Genomic DNA, 20,469 nt, shown 5'->3' on the forward strand with positions numbered 1-20,469 from the left:
AGACACCATCCAGTCCAAGGGGAAGGGCTGGAAACAGCTTCACCTGTAGCCCAACAAACAAGCAGCGAAAAGGAGAGAAACTTAGAGCAGCAAGAAGCTCCTGCTGATAAAAGTGCCCATCCTGATTGCTTGGGAGCTGCCTGCCCAAAGCAGCACACTCCTGGTACATGGAGCCAGGGCAATGGGAAGCACAGAGGGGTGACTGTACTTGTGTAGTATTAGAGTTCCTGATAGCAAACTACTTTTATCTTAATGATACAAGTAATACTCAGATGTCAGGCAGGCCTGCCTAGACAGCTGAGAAGCTCACAGCACAGACTGCAGGGACAGAAGATGAGAGCAGAAAACAACTAGATATAAGAGAACTTAATGATAACAGGCAGGGCTTCCTCCTGGCCTGGCAACAAGGAGATGCTGCAGGTGCTTCCTGAATAAAGAGGCACAGGTTGGTACTTACTATCCCACTGCATTTCATTTCTGACTGCAAACTCTGATCCCATGCAAATGAAACCATTTTCTTTTTAAGTTCTTTTGCAACATCTATTAAGGGGGAAAAAAAATGCTTCTCTTGTCGCTGTTTGCTATTTCACCGCCAGCTACTTCCAGCTCAGGGTAATACAATGACACATCTTTTCAGTCTTTCAGAAAAAAAAAATACGTGGAGGTCTTAATATAATTGCAGTCTATTTCAGCATATTTATCCTCATGGGAACCTGAAGATTTCACAGTCTGCTAGACCAGAACTAGCTTGCTGTAAAATAAACTGCTTCACAGAGCCATTCTTTATTAGGTATCTATCACTAACCCGATCTAATAATTCTTTGTGGGAACTGCAATGAAGTGAGAAACAATGTTTCATACACCCATCAGCACCGAGGCAGCTTTAGTGCCTTTGAAGCAGTGATAGCCTGCTCATCCGAGTCAGCCCCTAATGAAATTAAGGAAACCTGCACAGGCCCTTAAATCTTAGCTGGAACAGCACTACCTTCTAAAGATAGGTCTGCAGAGTAGCTGTCATCTGGAAGTTTCTGTTTTAATGGCATCGCTCACAGTTCTCGAGACAGAAATGCTATTCTCAAAAGGGTATGTGCTGCAAACAATGTCCTGAGATGCCCTTTTTTTCACCTCCAGTCAGAAATCAGATGATTCCCATTTTCTCCGTGTCGGAGGCTTGTGGAAACGCAGCACTATTGGTGCCCCAGATTCCCACTCTCATCACCATTTCTGTGATGGCAGATACCAAGTTGAAGGTGACGCTGCAACGGTGCTTCAACTCCCACAGCTGTAGGCATGTACTGCCCATCAAAATGCCTCCATGGCCAAGAATCACAGCACAGTCCCTTCAGCAAGGAGTATGCCTCACAGCTGTGTGCTGTTCCCAAAGAAAGAGCCTTTCCATACCTTCACACCTGCATTTTCACAATACTGCTGCCCCCCCCCTCATTTTATTTCACTGTTTTTCAGTTTTATCCCACGGAGGCATATAAAAACGAGCATTGAGAAAGCTGCGAAAGAAATGAGATGGTGATATTTTTGGATGTTTCCCAGTGGGGCTGGAGGAGAGCACTATGGAATCCTACGGTACAGAACACCAGACCAGGTAATGAAGCTACTTCTGAGAAGCAGAGAGAAGGGAAATCAATCACCAGAGCAACACAGTCAGGGACAGTCATTTCTGCATACACAGTTTCAGAAAACACATTAAAAATTTATTTTAAATATATTATAAAAGGAAGTCCATTCAACTTTAAAAACACTAGGCATTCTATCAATGATTCCCAGTTTATGAAAGCTACTACATTAAAGTGCTACAAGTCCTTTACCACCCCCAGATATTAGGCTGTTGGTCCTAATATGCACAGAAATAAATATACACCGATTCAAGAGGCACCATCCAGTTTCACAGATAAAATGCATGCAGTACAAGGTATAGACAAACTCAGATGTTATCACCAAGATTCTGAAGAATGTATTTTAAAACCAATTCTCTTCACCACCCTACAGACTAAAGCTATTTGTTGCTTTTATCGCAAGGGTAAATGTTTTCATCTCTTAGATTGATCAGGTCTTTTTTATAGTCTGAACTTCTCTTGTGGTTGAAGGTCTCATCTGCTTGCTCACTAATTGGGATTAAAACTTATTTCCAAGAGCTTTGAGACCACACAGATCCAGTGTCTTTAAATAAGACTGCTGGACTCACTGATGTCCTTTGGGTAATACAGAGGTATCAAGAAAGCTCAAATGCAGTGAGCATACTCAACTAGCAGAGGCAGTTAAAAAAAAATAGCCATTGGGTTTTAATGAAGATTTCTGTAATGTATCATTGCCTAGTTTCATACACAGATTTCCAAGATAAAGTGTGACACTACAAAAGATCCATCAGAGTAGAGGGTGAGTTTTTCAGTTACACTTTAAATTTATAAAGTGAATAAGTCAATCTGACTGGCTAATGAAGAATCTGAAATGAACTGATGACTGAGTGTTGAATGCTGGTGGAAATTTCAGACCTCAGCTTTCCCATTTCCACCCACTGCACCTGAGCCAGGTGAAGACTCACAGACTGTCTGACAAATGCTAACTCAACCCTTACTAAGGTAGAAAAATAAAGCACTTACAGCTAAACAGGTGAGGAAATTCCAGCACACAGACTCACCTTGCTTAGGATCAAGCAATAGGCTTGATCCACTGAGAAATGGAGCAGGACCTGACTTCCAGTCCAGCTCCCCTTTTTACCCTATATATCCTATTAAAGGCCTTTCAAACCTGCTTCCACAGACCCTGACAGTAACCTAAAGCTATTCATCATTTTGACAATAGTTTGTTAGCTATTTAAGAAGCTTGTCATGCTAAATAACTGTTAGAACAAACCTACCTTGCTGCTTCTCAGGTAAGGACCACTTAGGCACTATCAGGCTCCTTTGTCACAAGTGGTTAGAAACAGTAGGTGAGTAGGAACCTGAACCACAGCAGCTGGGAACAGATAGCACACTTGGATCCCCTGCGAGCTAAGCCAGACTGTTTCAGGCAATTTTACCAGCACTCTTTTGACTGAAAGAAAACATTACAGGCTGACTGCTAGAGGCTGTCTGTTCTCTCCAGTCAAAACTATTCAAGTGTCTGTTCATATCTTGAAAGAATTTAAAATAAAGGCTTCTCCTTTTTTACACCCAGCAGTTATGCAATTGCCCAGTATGACTTTTAAGAGGTTGCCCTCATCTCCCCTCAGTAATGCAAGCCAGTAGGGCTGCTACAATGATCCTACCACCAGAACAATATGTTCTTGCAGTACTGGTTGCTGGTGGTGCCTGTTTGACTTCAGAACATTGATGTCTCAGTGCAGTTGGGAGGAGGAAAGTTTGCTGCCTGGAACTTTCCAGTAAAGGAAAGTAAAATCCTGTGCATAGATATTACAGTAAAACAAACAAGGAAGAAAGTTAAGGGGAGAAATTGCTTTCTTGCTACTTCTGTATTAGATCTGAACATACCCTTTAAAAGTTTCTCAGCAATTGAAAGTATCAACTTTCTGCAAGATACTTCTGCTACAGACCTGATATACCCTTAGGACTATTTGTGATTTCTGATTTGGATTCTTAGAACATGAAATGCAGGACCTCACGTGCCAGTGAAACTCACTAACCTTCACAGTGAGGTGAAACACCCAACAGCTAACCAAGAAAACCTCTGGTCTAGCTTTATTCATTAGTGACAACGTCCACCCTACCCACCCCCAAGTCCTTAATTCCATCAGTTTAACAGAGGAAACCCAGGAGCTTCTGAATTACGGTCATCCACACAAAATTTGCACTTAAGCATTAAAAAAAAAAGCGCGCACACACAAATTCTGCATGAATTGAACTTTCTCATACACCTCATCCCTTCAGCCCCTTCCCCCCTGCTCTCTTGTCCAGCAAGGCACTAGGAAATGGTTCAAGTTTAAGCATTTGCTGTACATTTACATTTAAAAAGGCACATCTTTATTTTAATGATGCTGTATTCCCCTTTCAGTAAGGCTCACTCTTTCTTCTACTACTATGTGAAAAACAAAGTCATATGCCCAGGCATGAAAACAAACATCTTGCATACATCAGTTCCTCAAATATATTACTCAGCAGGCCTTGGAGATTAGCACCTGTACAAAACAACAAAAGCTTCAAGAGCAGATCAAAGTATAATTATTGGTCATAGCACACATCCAAGGATCTCACTCTTGTCTGGGATTCTGATATTTAAAAGCAGCAGAATTTTTGCAGCCATGGAGTGAGGGTTTGATTGAATATTTCAGGGGAAAAAACGAAAAACATTTTGCATCAGATAATCACCGGTATTTAATCTCCAGTCTCAGCTTGCATGCAGATATGAAGATTTGCTTATGTATTCATGCTTCAGCAATTTTGCTTACAAACAACCATAAGTAATTGGAATAATCAACCAGTTTGCCCAGCAAAGGCCCAATTAAAGACGTAGATGGTGAAATACAGCTTCCATTTCTCAAGCAGTGGATGGTTGGCTATATTAAGTCTTCTCATTTGTCAGCAAAGCCTCTAGGGTATTGAAACTTATAACTGATGTAAATAAATTAATAGCTCAAAGCCCAGTGAGCCAGTGAGAAATGTACAGAATTTGTGGGGCACTTACAAGTTCAGAACCCCAAATCTTTAGAGAACAAATGAGATCACCAATATTGAGAAGCACCCAGTGGGACCAGTCACCCTAAAGCTCCGGTTTCCACATACTGTAATTGGCTGTTGAACATGAAATGCCTCAACATCCCCACGTCTTCTGATGCACTCTGCTACGATCTGTCCTTTCTCACCCAATTTAAGATCACTGTGGTAAAAGACCTGCTCATTACTGTAGTTCTTTCTGAAGCAAGCATCCAGTAAGGCAAGCAGCTAGGACTCCAAAGCTCTCTTCACAAGGTGAGTCCATGTACAAAGCAAGCCATGCACTTCAGAAACAGAAACAAATCCTCTTGTTAGGAAACAAAAACACACAAAGCTGCAAGCAGAATGCCCTACAGTCCATGTATATCACTTGCTGATTGTGTTGCAATTATTAAAAAAATAGGAAAATTGCACTGATCATGGACAAACAGCTTCTTGTTCCACAGGTATTAAAACATTCATAAAGACATCTATTCAGACCGCCTAGTGATCCACAGTCAGCACTACCAGACTAATGAGAGCATTAATAACTTAAGGAAAGCAAGTCAGACACAAAGCACTTGAAAGCAGCGCTCACTCCCATAGAAATGAAAAGAGGTTCTAATGACAGACATATTGTAGTTACTGAGAACACATGATGTCAACTCTGATTGACACTGATCTCACTTCCACAGCAATACTGCTGCAGAACTGTCACAAGGAGGTCTAGATCTTTCCTTTCCTGGCGCCCAAAATGTTAGACACTTAACACATTTGGCAACCCCAGTCCCAGCTGCAATGCAGTGCCCATTTTTCCCCTGCTCTGTGACTGCCTGTGCCACGTGAATTAGTAGAACAGGTCAGATTTGGCCTCAGTTGTGAGGATATAAGAGGTGGAAATGATTTTGAACCTCATAGTTGACATATCAGATGTGACAGTTAGGGAGGCAGCTAGTTCTGTCTTAGTCTGCTCCCACTTTACAGACATGGCTCTATATAGCCTTAAATACATTTAAAACACAGGTAATGATCCTACAGTTGACAACAGGAGAAAAGCCTTCTTCTGGGGCTCTGCAATGGTGACAGCCATCTCCCACACTTAACAGAAGAGAAAAATATGCCAGGCCAGAGCTTTCCTTGCCCAACAAGGAGGTCATGTCCATTAACCATGTTTCTCAAGAGTCTCAAAGTGGTGTACTTCACCTACCCTGAATACTTGCAGACTTTCACTCTCCCACAGCTGGTTGCACGCTACCTCCTCCTTCAGCATTACTAAATGGACAAATTGTGGGACTGGACGATTATTGGAAAAAGGCTGATTTTATTCATTTAGGCAGCATCTTTGCAAAAGGCAAACTGTATTGTCATTCACATTTTTTTACCAGGAAATGCGACTGCTGCCTTCAGAATAAGACAGCTGATGTCAATGGTTTTGCAACAATCTTATTTTAAACCAGCATGCGCTTTCTTTTTTTTTAAACACTCACTTCAGACTTCATACTAGTGGTTCTTCATTCATTTTTCAGTGTCAGCACTTTTTTTCCAGCTTCAGGGATGAGACAGTTCTGGTTCTGACTGGTAGGTCCTGTAGGCAGACTAGAAGGGCGGTACCTTGCACTGTGAACTGACTACACAAGGAACAGGGTATCAGCTAAACTGGTCCCTTGATCCCACACCCCTGCTTAAGCAGCAGGTTTGCAGTCACTGGAACTGTACAGTTCTGCAGATGTTGGGAAAGGAAGGGAGAGTGCATTCCCACAAGCCTAGAACACCACTGACCACAGGACTCGTGATTAGAATAAACTACAAATGGATAAAAACCAATGGCTAATCCCAGCCCTGACTTAATTATTCTGAATTAATCTGCTCACATCAATAGTGAGTTAATCTCTAACGGAAAAATGAAAGCTGCCTTCGTATTTAATTCTAAGAAACCCTAGAGGTGTCCATGAATAAATGACGCTGAACAAAAGGTGAGTTTGATATCCAAAAATCTTAACTTGTAAGAACTGTGCTTACTTGAAAACTCTGCTGATCTTTCACCTTGAGGATTCAACAGCGAGTGACAAACTGCAAAACAAATGGACCAGAAACCCAGATTCCTCATCACCAGTAACTACAGCAATAACCCCAACACTTGGCTGCACTTCCTCTAGAGCTCTTTCCTTTATCAGAGCTATCATCTGGAAAGTAATAACAGTCAATCTGTTTGAAATATATTTTGGTTTCAAGAAAAGAAAAATTCATTTCATTTTACATTTTGATGGCCTATTTCTTTTTTATGTCTGTGACATCAGAGCATTAAATTTTGTGTTCAAGATTTTACTTAGATGGACTTTGGAAGATAAAGCACGTATTCGAGAATGCTTCAGCAGGTGGCATAGCAGCTACATAAAGTACTGTATTTGAGGGTCCTAGAGAATAAAATCATTTAACACCAGACCCCCATGGGAAATAGAGCAGTTAAAAAAAAAAAAAAAAGTAGTTTGAATCACATTCAGACTCCTCTAAAAACAGAGTTTTTGTTCCCATCTCAGCACAGAAAGTGGCTTTGGCAAAGCCTTTAGAACTCCACCATTGCCAGAAGAGAAGGATGCAGCATCTTCACAATAAAGACTGGCCTGCTAGTTTGCCTTCTCCTGAGATTCTCCCTTTTACCTTCATTAACTGTTAAAAAAAAGTATTCTTAAAAAAATTTTTTGTAACCCTCCCCTGTAAAAACTATAATTGTAAAATATATATAATATATATATATTCTCAGTCTTTTAAAGATCAAGATTTCTGTTAAATTTTTCCAAGACGGTTGAGTTTGTATGTTCAAATATCCACTGCTGCGTTGGAGACGAAGGATTGCAGCTGTTCATAAAGATCTTCCGGTCACTCTCACTGCAGTCCATACAGCTGCTGCTTACTGGATGGTAGAGGCTCTTGTCCTGGAGAAGATACATTTTGTGAGGTTGCTAAGCAGAAAAGCAGAGCTATTTTAAAACCAACAGAAATGAGTCTTCAAAACTGAAGCAAGACACTTCATCAGTGTATTTATCCAAAGAAGTCGTTCCACACTTTACTGTTGCCAAGTATCACCTCAATTTCCACCTCTTGCAATGGTATTGAGCCCAACTGCACTGGGAAGCTCAGAACCTATTTTTGAAGGCTCTGCAGTCTCCAGGCTCACATCCTGGTGCAGGCACTCTGCAGCACCGTGCGTACGGACTGCAAGGACTCGGACATGGCATTTAATCAAGAACTTACTTACCTGTTTGTAACAGAAGCGCTGCTTAGTGGGAGGATGAATAAATCCTCACCTACTTTTGGCATGTCCTTCTAGTGTTTAGAACAAACCAATAAGCACAGCACACACCTCTTTGCAAACACGTTTTGCAAGGGCGTTTCATTATCTCACTTCCAGCAGCAGACAGGACTGCAAGGACAATGTCGTTTTGCTTAGCAAGCCCTGGAGAAAAACTACTCACCATTTCTAACCTGCGAAGAAGGGCAGCAAACTCTTTGTAATCAAGGGTAACTAGTGGCACAATGGCAACGGATGAAGAGACAACTAAGACATGGATGGTGACATTTTAAATAGACTTGACACCTTATACATGCACACACACACACACACACACTCACTTTTCGGTATCTCCAGAGCTGGTTCCCCTTCATTCCATGACAGTCATAGAGGGTCACAGGGCTGCTGTGGGAAATGGCATCAAAACAAAACTTCTTGGTATGCTGAGGATCCCCAGGACGGATGTCTTCTCTCCAACTAAATGTGAATACCTGCTAGGACAAACAGGACCCTCAGGACAGTACTGGACACAGTGCTCTCATCAGCAGAATGACATTCCCTTCTTTGCCCACAGGGTGGGGACTGCTTCAGGAAAGGACAAAACTATCCTAGAGAAAAACTGCTTCCACCTCTGGGGACAGAGAATGCTGATGAGGGGAGTCTGTAACAGCTACCACGCTGACTGCCACACAGCATGCTAAATGAGCCTGTGCTACTGCAAACTGCCATGCTAGTTAGCTTGGGTACTAACAGCAGACTTGAATGTCTCTGCATTGCAGACATACATCATGGATTAAGTGAGCAGCTGACCAATTACAGCACTTCACAGCTAGCAAAAACAGGGAAGAGCTACAGGAGCTCTGAGTTAACACTGGCAGTAAATATTCAAGTCTACGTACACAGACTGCAGTCACCTTGAGAACAGTTTGCCCCATGCCTTATGACACAAGAAAATCAGCAGGTTTACAGCTCCCTGCCTCACTCCATTGAGCTGTCAGGAGGGTAACCACCAGGGCAATGCTTCCTGGTGCTTCCTACTGACCCTGCAATGATCTGTCAGCCTCTCTAGACCTCTTTGTTGGAGTGAAGTAAAAGAAGGGACATACTACAGTAAAGAAGAAAGGGTTTTATCTCTAGCAACTAGGCAGAACCTCTAGCAACTAGGCAGAATGCCTGGCCAAATCATAGCTTTAACTAAAGCTGCTGGATGCCAGCATATCCTTTCTATGTGGTGCTGCAGGGATGTGGGCCAGCATGCAATCCCTCATGGTCCCCATTGGGAAGGGACTGTTTTGGGGCTCCTTTAAGAGTCAGGTAGGGGAACAGTCTTCTCCTCAGAGAGATCTCATGGAGCACTAAGATAAACCAGTAATAAGTGGAGCACTACTATTTGATGCAGTGTGGACAAAAACTTCTGCACAAAGCAGCTTTGTTCCCATCTCCCTTTAGACCCCTCTTATGAGAGAAATTACCATAATCACTGAGGTTCAAGGCTACACGAAAGTCCAAAACACATTCTTATAACACGTAAGCCAGCTGTAATTGTTGAAGATCCTCCTGACACAACAGAGGCTTAGTTTTGGACTGTGTCTGAGTAAATTGGTTTCCAGATTTCATGCATCACAAGTGATACGCAGCAACCCTTTATCTCCAACTGAAGCCATTGCCCTGAAGAGTTACGTACAGCTCAGTAATAAAGGCATTGTTTTCTTGATCCCTTCGCAGCCCAGTTGCTACAGTTTAGACAAACTAATATTTCCCTCCCTTCTCTTACAATAAAGCTGTCGTTTCTGGCACTTTATATGTTGAGAGGGTGAATCTATAGCCTGGACGGTTTCATCTCTCTCCAGCAGTGGTTGGGTGTTTATAATGCATTTGCCTCCTGTCAGAAGGATGATAGTAAGCAGTTATTGAATGCTTCTGCAGGCTCATTAATATGCATGATGCTCCTCTATCACTTCTTTCAGCACAACCTTTGAAGTTAATATTCACTTTGTTACATATTACAGCTGCCTTGTTACTGGTTTCTTTTATTATTTTGGCATATTGTTTTCTGGTGCTTTCTTTTGTTCACTCTGAGAACTTCAAAGCAGAGGTAAAAGCTCTGCAAGAAGGCTGCCAGACTGCAGACCCTGCTGCAAGCACATCACATGCTGCTGCCAAGCCCATCAAATGCAGTGTGCATGTGAGCTTTGGGGTGCACAGCACTCTCCCTTCACCTGACAGTTCTCCTCACATTTACCTATTCTGGCGACTGCTCCTCCCCAGATTTATTTAGGAGCAGATGAGTGATCAGAGGGACTGTTACCTGCACATTGTTCCATGCTGCCTCTCCTCTGTCCTTCACGCAGCTTTCCAACCTCAGCGGGGATCCCAGAGATCCGTGTTTAGTGTCTACACACAGCCCAGTTCCTACATTGCGTATCTGAAATATCAAATTAGTGCACACATCTCTTATCAAGTGACAGCCAACAGGAAAGAAGGCTTAAACTGCTTCAAATAACAGCAGCATCTATGTGAACATAGTTTCATTAATTTTCACTGAACTATATATCTGAGCTGGCAGGTGAAGGCTAGGAGAAAGCACAAACCCCAAATGGGACTGGACATCAGCTACAGAACTGCAGAACCCACTGCATTGTTATGCATAACAATTCAGTATCTCACCACTGGGGTGACTCAAAAACAAAGATAACTTTCCTGGCTTTCAGATGGGGAAATGAAGGTGCACAGTAGCTCAGAACAGTTGCACAGCCCTTTGGAAATACCACGTTCCTACTATTGCTCAGCTGTCCCCTCTTTCCAGTTCACCCCGCTGGCATCTTCTGTCTGTGACTGGATACACAGCATGCAGACCAAGCCAGGTCCCTTCTTAGTTTTGTTTGCACTTGTGCACTGATAGAAGCTGCTGCTTAACTGCTTCCATCGATCAAACCAGCATAACACCATGGGAATTCTGGTCTTCAAAATGTATCACACAGGATCTTTACATGCTTGCTCATCACTTACAACAAACTGGAGCACAGGGTTAGGGCAACTTTAACGTCCTAAATCGAGCGTGTTTGCCCGCGGCAGATTTCAGAGCACAAACTTGCCTCTCCCCAGGCAGCTGCGGGAGGCTCCACGGGTGGGTAAAACTTGGGCAAGTCCCATGCAACCTCACTCATGAACCACTTGAAGCTCTTGCAGTTGAGGTTGTTGCGGAGTTCCTTCTGAGCTGTGACGTCCCCTGCAGAAAGGTGCCGGTACTCCGGTCTGCGCTGGTAGATGTACTCTGCGTACTCGTCCATCCACACCTCAGCCACACGCTTCAGATTCTGTGTGGGTAATTGCCATGTGTGAAAATAAAGGGGAAAAACGCATGAGAACTCTCTGCACAAACCACTGACATTAGCATTCAGCACGGCTCTCCTGTTTTAGCTCAGAAAGGATTTTCATTCACATCCACTCTCTCTCTCCGGCTTTAGGACAAAGATTATTTTTATTATTCTCTAGTTCCAAGGGATTTTTAGAAAGATATTTTCAGCTGAGGTCAAAAAAGAATCCTGGCACTTAGCCATTATATCTAGTTCCTTGCGGCTTAGAAAAACAACATTAATCAAAAACGTTGTTTTCTAGTTTTCCTTCCAAAAAAGAAGCAAGTCAGAGAATGATGCTGGTAAATTCCACTGGCCATTCAAAGGTCCCCAACAAAATGTTCTTTCTTAAATCTTCCCTGTTACATTTTATATTCATCTAAGAACTGGATTTGCACTACTCCCTAATAGGGAGCTTCAGTTCACATATTATTTCCTACCGTTATTTTGTGGTTTCTCGGCTTAAAAAAACTGTCTAAGACAAATTCCAATACGTGGTAGGAATCTGCATCTTCCAGGTGACCCTTAAGAACAGAAGCAAAGGGTTTATTTCCTGGCTGTGGTACGTTTCACATTGCTCTGCACAACAACCCTGCCACAATAAAACCAACGGAAACCAAAAAACACAACACAGACTCAGGCCGTTCAAACCAACGACACCCCAAGTTTTGCACTGGCTTTGCAGCGAGCCTTGCAGCTCTTATTTTGTGAGAAAGACAAATGCTGAAATCATCTATCACATGCAGTGTGATAATGCAAAAACAGTGTCTTAACACACTGTGTAACTGCAACACAGCAATGTTCGTGACCCTCTCGAGATGCCTGCCCTACTGCCTGCCATAAGGCACTCAGTCAACTGATGGACCTTGGACTGCTCTCTGGCAACACTGCCCCTGGTGCCACACAGCAATGTGCCTTGTGCAGCCATGACTGCAGTGACCCCACAGCACTGCCCATCTCGCCTGAGGGCAGTCAGCCCTGCAGTGGGCAGATGCTGCTAAAAAACCTGGGATGTTAAGGACCAGCAGTGCTCCCCTGCCCCAAGTGCAGCCTACACAAAACAAGAACAGGTGTTCATCTCAAGATGACTTTAATAAGTCGTAAGACATAGCCTTCCCTGCACCTGTGCACCACTGCCTTCCAGCACTGTGAAGGTATACGAGAGTCAAATGCTGAATCAAAAGAAATACAGCTCCTTCCTGAAGGGATGGCACAAACAGGAGAGCACTCTGTTCCTCTGATAGGTCATTTCTGGGCTGAGCAATAAATCCAAATCTCTAACTAGGGCGATGCTATTAAACTGAGAAACACTGCAACACTTTGCAAGACCTAAGAGCAGCAGGGTACTTTTTTGTGGTCTGTAGCTCTGCAGCCTTCCTGCTCCTATGATTTTTTTCTCCCACCAGAGGGCAATGCAATTCCTTCTCAATTTGAGAAATTAATTGGACAAAGCCAGTGCACAACAAGCAAAGGCTCTTTCCTCTTTGGGCTACACTAAATTAAGAAATAAGATGCCACAGAACTTTGCATTGTGGAGAATTACAGCGTGCTCATTTAGAGGTTTGTGATGCTTGAAATGGAGAGGTCTTTCAATCACCAAAACACAATCAGCACTCTGAAGCATGCGGCTCTTTGAGAACAGAACTAAAATGACTGAAGAATTACACAAACAAAAATGTAATCTTGCATTTTAAATTGGAGATTCCATACCCTGTGCCTGACTGCAAAGCTCCCTCTCACCGTCTAGCAATGGATGGTATCTTAAGCATGGCAGCTGCCTGCACATGAGCCCGCAGCTCCCCTAGACTCTCATCCCTTTTTGTTAGATGTCCACTTCTGCAAAAACTGCCCAGATCGACCCCTGTTCAAGTACAGTTTGAGCATTACAAGCCTAAATTTCAAGTTCAAGTACAGTTTGAGCATTACAACTGTTCAAGTACAGTTTGAGCATTACAAGCCTCATCAAATATGGCATGGTCAGACTGTGGTCAGATGTCCTTCAAAGCTTAAAAGCTAAAGAAAACAGAAGAACTTTCCTTTACAAAACCTTCCAAGTGTTTGATCATGTGCAGGATGGAGGGAACATCGCTGCCACTTACTCTCGCCAGGCTGACTCCTGTTGGAACCTTGTATGGAACATATTTCCTGTAGATATGACCAACTCTAGAGCAAGGGATGTCCTCCATACGACCCCCACACATCCATACCTGTGGAACAGCAGAGATACAGATTCACTCTTGGTTATATGGAGGAAAAAAACCCAAAACTTCAAGTTATGAAAAAGCTTAATACAAATTTTTATTAGTATTATAATAATTTTTACTTCACAGTACCTTCTTTGAAACACCCTCCCCCTCTTTGCCTTAGTCTCAAATCCTTAAACTACCTGCTTAGAGCCATGCAAGCCTTGACTTAGTGCAAGTACTATCAAGCACAATGGCTGGAAAACAGCTTAATTTTGCATTCCTTACAGAGAAGAACAGAAAGAAAAGTCCAAGCACAGAGCACACTTCAAATTTCTATAACTGCAACAGTAGCCATACTAGTTAAACTGGACTGTCATATAGGATCTTAGGGGTAGGCTGCACAGAAAGGAAGCATCTCTATAGTACAGGTTCTGTCATATACAGAATGCTCCAGGGAATACATGAGCCTGCTTAGGTGTCAGACAGCAGAAAAAACCTGCTACTTTTCACTGTGGTTATGACTGCAAAGTCTGGGATATCGCTTACATGGTTTTACTGCTGACAGGCAATCATTGGTTTTGCAGCCTTACAATTAAGCAGAAATCTCTTTCTGATGAAAACATAATTAGTCTTAGAAAAGTTCTCAGAAAGCTGATGAAACACACTGCCAGTCAAAGATGACCACACTGATGCCTGACTCACATCTATGTTACGCACAAGAGTTTCCTTCTCCATCTGGGAAAACCTCACTCTGTGCCAACGGTCTCCAACAACTTTCTATTATTCCTCATTTGTAGCATGGATGGAGTCATTTTGCCCAGGCAACAGAAACCAAAGGATGCTTTCTGCAACAGCTAAACCTACTTTGTTAGGTTTAAGAAATATATTCCTATGTACTTCCCAGAGGTGCCTAATCAATAGTGAAAGTATTCCTCACTCTGCAAGACAAATGATTTTCTGAATTCCTGAAGCATGACATTGCCGTGCCCTTCGCTTTGTCCCTAGATCTTATGTTAATGCCCCCAAGGCAGCAGCATGAAAGGCAGCCTGCTGGTGCTGCAAGCTGATGCAGAGCTCTTGATCTCTCCATTCACTGTGGCTAATTTGAGCCACCGCAGTTCACTGTACAACGAGCTTAGTCAACAGCTTCACACATAGCAGGCAATTCCATTAATATTCTATGGTGACAATATTAAATACTTAGCTTGGAAGAGAAATATTTGGCCAAGGCTGCTGCATAATTATTAACTCTGACACTAAAGTCCTCTGGTGTTTCAGCTCTGTCTACTGGCCCTAATAATTACAGTCATTTGCTGACTGTGTATAACTTAATGGGGGTTGGTTGCTCTCCGTTAGTGGAATATTTTTCGCAGGCAACTTCTAAAGTTCAAGGTACTTAATTACATGCCATTAAAGTGAAAGAGAGACAAGAAGTTGACAAACACTCCTTCTACAGAATTTCATTCCTTTTGTCCCTGCTGTGTCTTGAGAGTCTGGTAAAGAAGAGATGAAGATGAAAAAGAAACTTGCACTCGGCTTCTGTGAAGTTTACAGTGGAATCAGAAATGCTTCCCATTCCATAGCTGCTGTGCTTCTTATTACAAAGGGCCACGATGTGATTTGTTCTGCTAGGAAATTAACAGACTGAGAGAACAAGAATTTGGAGATGTTTCGTGCTACTACGACAGAAATGGTTTGTACAAGGCTGTAAGAGCTGCAGCAGATCTGTCCAGAACCCGGGAACTATTAAAACTACAGGAACAGCTGAAGAAGCCTAGAAGTTAGCTGCATAAACAGAAAGCATTCCCCAACATTTACCCTGTACACTGCATCCAGCATCAAGAACGCCCTACTGGTTCAAAGGTGCATCAGCTGGGCCATCACGAATACGCATCTCTGAAAACACAACTGCTCAGAGTAATAGGAGAAAGTGACTTCTGCAGTCAGCACGCAGCTAGAGGGAAGAGCTCTGTCTCTACACTGCAGGTCTGTGGTGCAACGCAGACAGCACTCATCTATTGTGAGGTGCACCGGAGATGAAGGGTGTATGGAAGCTGGGCAGAACGGTGAGATGTTGGGCCAGGAGCTCCTCACTGACTCTCCATAAGGCACTATGTAAACACACGCAAGGATATGATAAGACAAACTGCTGAACAAGTAAAGTCTGAGATCAGCTCTACAGCTGTTGTTCTAATCGTGACTTAAAATATTTACTCCTCAGTGATGCTGCACCAATGCTGCATGGAGCCAGTGGCAAGCTTCCCAATTCCCAAGCAGAACTCAGCAACGTACTTTGCCAGCTCAGTGCTTTACTGTTGTCTCGTGCTGCAAGTGACAACACAGCCGTGGTACAAATCTAATTTTAAAGCATAGACTCCATTCATTCATTGCTGCTTTGATTTATTTTATTAGTAAGCTTCTTTGTGTGGTGACAGAACTCATTACAACCTCCATAAAGACAATTACCAGTCCTTATCTATAAAACTGGCAGAAAGGAGAGAGGGGAAGAGTGTGATGTGCATCAGTAAAACACCGCTAACGAAAGCATTAGGAAGTTGGAGCTAAAGGTCAGGGAATCGCATCCAAGGGTCTGTCAAGGAATAACTGCAAGGGAAGCAAACCCAAAATAGCTGTGTGCTGAGAGCACACATCCACTCAGTTGGCAGTATTTGGCTGTTTTGGAACGAGGTTCACAGGCATGACACATCAGAACTTGCACTGCTAAAAATACAGCACTGCTGAACAGCTGAAACAGCGCTGTTCTGTGGGGAGCACCTCACAGTGGCACTGACTGCCATTTACTGCCACCTTCCCTCTTGGCTAAGGAGCCAGCTTTTGTTTTGGGTGTTGTTGTATAGAGGGGTGAGCTGGTGACTCACCTCTCCAGCTGACACGGCAGTAAACATCAGAGCCTGGACCTGACACTCTTAATTTCCAACATTCATTTACTAGAAGGCCGTAAGAACAAGAATTGGAGCTGGTCAGGCAGGCAGGGCTCTGTAAAATGACCTGATCAGATCTCATTAGGAGAAGACAGGAAATTTCTCTTCCTCCTCAGGCACAGTTTTACCAATTCACGTTCCAAGTTCGGAATCCAGCAGCTGACAGCTCTGCTGGAATTAGCTGAAAACCTGGCTGTGCTGAGGGCGATGGGAACACTGCAACAGAGTTTTCTGAGCCACAGTCTCACCCTAATCATAAAATCATATACAGGAGAAGTAAAATAACAGCACAGGTGATATTGTTTCTGTCTTCCTGGCAGCCTGGAGAGCTATAACTCCATATTCATAGAATGACTCAAGAGCCTTCGACTTAGCTACTGTGCTGTGAAAGCACGAGATAATACGCCACCTATTCTCTGCATGGGAACGTTATGCTGATCCAATTCCCGTTCTGCCATTTCAGAAAACAATGTCACATAAGAGAGCTGAACCTCTCCGCAAAAACACACAATACAATACCACAGTTGGTGTGAGAACACAAATTATCTGGGTGTACAAGGTTTATGCTTCCCAAGACAGGAATAAAACAAAACAAAACCACACAAAAGAATGAGTCAAGCCTTGAAAAGAAAGCTGCTTCGGCAAGAAGCAGCAAAAATAAAGATCACGGGGTGCACCAACGGAGAGAAGCTGGCTGTCTGAGCACACGCTGAAAGGTGGGAAGAAAAGGGCACCGCAGATGAGTTCAGGGGGTTCTCTGCATGACAAGGTAAGTGAGAGGATGAAAGCAAGGGCAAACAGTAACTCAGGAAAATGTTAATTCTCTGTACTGCAAGCAAGAGCTGCCACTGCAGCTGGGACTGACTGCTCTACAAAAGACTGAGGTGGCTGGAAAGGCACTGGGATCTGTGTATGCACATCTTCTCACACAATGCAGAGCAGCACAGCCCCTCCTCATCCTCTCAAACATTACAGAGTAGTGACAGCACACAGCACTACAATAATCACAATTCCATTCACATTTCATGGGGTGACATGGTGTGTGTGCACTCATTTTCCTGCTGGTGCAAGAGAACACTGATATTTGCCCCAAGCACACAGGATGAACTGAGACCAAAAACTCTAGCTGACAGTTTGACAGTGCCAACAGGACAGAGGAAGAGGAAAGAAGTCACCTTTTGCTGAAGCTGAGCCTTAGAATTAAGCAATATGTGCTGCCCTTAAAGCCCACAAAAGAAAACAGAATGCCAGGTCCATTTCAGCGTGGGCAAATATGAGCTGCTGGAAAGCATTGTGAACATGAGCCTGGAATAAGCAGAGAAGGTTCACAATGAGCACTAACTTCAGTGACACTACTGGAAGTGCTGCCACAGGGGATCCCTCGGCGGCCGCACCCTGACTCTGCACCTCCAGGAGGACAGAGGCAAAGCACAAATCAGAGCACAGGGCAAAGGAGATGCACACATTTGATATGTGAGCACTGATACGTGAACTATAGAGCACTTGGATTTCCTGGAAAATGCACAACTCGTTTTATGCTGTGGAAATTGGGAGAAGCAATGTGTTGACTTTTGGGAAAAGGGGATGGAAAGATGCAGTGCTCTGTGCTCAGCAGTGTGAGTGCTGTGCACGTTACCTACTGCTGAAGCAAAAAGAGAAGACCGTAAGTACTGCTCATCACTTCTGTCTCTCTGTAAGCATTCTTTTCAGGGTACGTGTCAATGCAGCTTGTTTGTTCCCTGCCCTTACCATCTCTGGAATCTCTAAACTTGAGGACAAGCATTTCTAACATTGAAATGATGCATCAGATAGTGAGGGACATTCCAGATTCTCATTCTTTGCTCTGGACATGCGACACACATGAAAAGCATTGAGATGCACACCACTCATGACCTGACACACCAAGTACATCTGCATTTAAGCCTACACAGGCCATAGACATCACTTTTTCCGCTTCTGTTTTCCCACACCTCCAAAACTCAGAGACAGCTTAATGAGGATTATGTAAACCAAAAAGAATGGGAGCCACAAAAACGCTGGGTAAGAGCCAACGCGATGGGAAATGAAACACCGTGTAGATAGTATGACCTTTAGAAGTACTGGCTTATATACAAAGGACAAGAGAAGGAAGAAGTGCACGTTCTTTAACATGGCATGGATAGACTGACTCCTTCATTTCAAACCCAGAAATTCCTCTTTGGATGGACTGAGACTGCAAGCCAGCACTAAGCTTAGGACCCCAATTAGAAAGTTTATTTTATATTTTATATTACATAAGCAAAATATAAAATATTTTAAGTTTTTTTTCATCCCCACAGTTCACTATGTTTTTTAGTGAAGTTTTTGCACACATTTCATCCAAGGAACAGGTTCTTTATTACAGAGTTTGATTCATCCCCTCGTTAAACGTTTTCTGAGGTGCTAAAGACTCATAGTTTCAGTGTTGGCTTTCCCTGAGCCTGAATATTTCTTCTCTGAAGAAGCACAGCCAGCTGATGACAGAAATACATATGATCTCAAAACAGAAAGGCAAGAAGCTCCTAAATAAACTTGTTTACTTGCAGTCTCTCAGCAACAGAGCCCTGGATTTTAAAATAAACGCAGAAAACCATTTAGTCTGTGTGTGGCAAAAAAAAAAAAAAAAAAAGAATATATAAGAATATATTTGAGGAAAAAAGAAATCCACTCCTGGTGAGGGTTGAGAAGGCCAGAACTGATGCAGCATTTCAAAAACCAGCAGCACAAGACAGTACTGCACCCACAACTCCCAGGCAGAGGAATGGCTTCTTTGTTAAAGCTGAGCTGTAAATTTAGCACAAGTCTGATTAAATAATAGCACAAGTCTGATTATTAAATAATAAATAGTGCAAAAAGAGCTAGCCCACATCTAAGCCCTGAGGTTTAAGTTATTTGATGATGTCCCTCAACTACAAAATTTCAGTTTGCTTCTAAAGGTAAAACTATAGCTCTAAGCTCACCAGGAAATGTCACAGCTTCATAAAGTCTATGAACAAACCTTCTGTTCTTGCAATTCCAGCAGAATTATTAAATCTATCAGCCACAGATGAATGTATCAATTTATCTTCATTTCTGAAAATATACTGAGCCTCCTTCAGCTAAAACTTCATTTTTCTGTTGCACAATGAAAGAAAAAAAAGAGGGTCTTTGCGGAGATTAATTAAAGCAAATTTATCCCTCCATAAATTACCATCTCTGGCCTGGAATAAAACACAGCGTGTTTCAGAGAGGATAAGCAAACAGATGAATGAAGCAGTCTTATTTCCTGCAGATCAAGCAGTGCGACTGTCTGCTTCGGCACCAGAGACAAAGGGCTTGCCCTGCTGCTGCCATCACTCCTGGAAACCAGCATTTTCAGAAAGGGCCAAGGAAAAGAGGCCGAATACTGTCACTACCCCTCCTGCAGAGAATGACATCTTTACACTATTTCATGACATGCAACACAAAGAATTAGTAGCTCCAACTGTAATGACATCCCCAAAGAGGGAGTCCCTCCTCCCTTTCTGCTGCTGTTACATAGGACAATGGACCACCACCATGGCTTTCGTACTGAATTTTGTGAGCAAACAATGGAAGAGAAAACTTTGCTGTGTAGTAATACATGGTACATACACACAGTAATATGGTTTGCTGAATATAATTTAATATGCCTCTGATTTGCACAGAGTCACTGTGATCTAAGAATCTCATTTTGTTAGAGATCACCCATGCCTGTTTGTCAGGGTAGGCAGATGAGGAATTCCAGCTGCTGAAGCTAAACTGCACATTGTGCTATCATTGCTCCTGCCTTCTGGCCCCACGCCAAGGCCAACTACCTTAGTGCAGTGGCATTCACACACTTAAAAGTTGATATATTCAATCTCTTCTGAAAGAGAAACCACACAGTGGCCCAACAGAGTTGAACGCAGAAATCTTTACTGAATCCTCTACAGGCCATGGGAAGGATTCCCACCACTGAAGAACAGCTACCTGCCTGTGGGGATCTGGGGCATTCCAGTGGGCTCAGAGTGCCATACTCCAAGATAAGGAATAGAT

General features: G+C 43.0%; 1 protein-coding gene across 1 annotated transcript in view; it reads right to left on the reverse strand.

Annotated features, from left to right (window-relative positions):
* Positions 1–6,107: 6,107 nt before the first annotated feature.
* GALNT10 (polypeptide N-acetylgalactosaminyltransferase 10) overlaps positions 6,108–20,469 on the reverse strand; it is a 74,057-nt gene continuing 59,695 nt past the window's right edge. The window contains exons 8-12 of the mRNA XM_065734682.1: positions 13,388–13,495; positions 11,028–11,249; positions 10,241–10,357; positions 8,274–8,423; positions 6,108–7,576 (exon numbers count right to left, since the gene is read on the reverse strand). Of these exons, the coding sequence (XP_065590754.1) occupies positions 7,409–7,576; positions 8,274–8,423; positions 10,241–10,357; positions 11,028–11,249; positions 13,388–13,495 (765 nt within the window). The 3' untranslated portion in view covers positions 6,108–7,408. The remainder of the gene's footprint in view (positions 7,577–8,273; positions 8,424–10,240; positions 10,358–11,027; positions 11,250–13,387; positions 13,496–20,469) is intronic.

The sequence above is a fragment of the Cyrtonyx montezumae genome, unplaced genomic scaffold, assembly GCF_038088225.1.
Source record: "Cyrtonyx montezumae isolate F1298 unplaced genomic scaffold, pur_monq_1.0 scaffold_18, whole genome shotgun sequence".
NCBI classification, from domain to species: domain Eukaryota; kingdom Metazoa; phylum Chordata; class Aves; order Galliformes; family Odontophoridae; genus Cyrtonyx; species Cyrtonyx montezumae.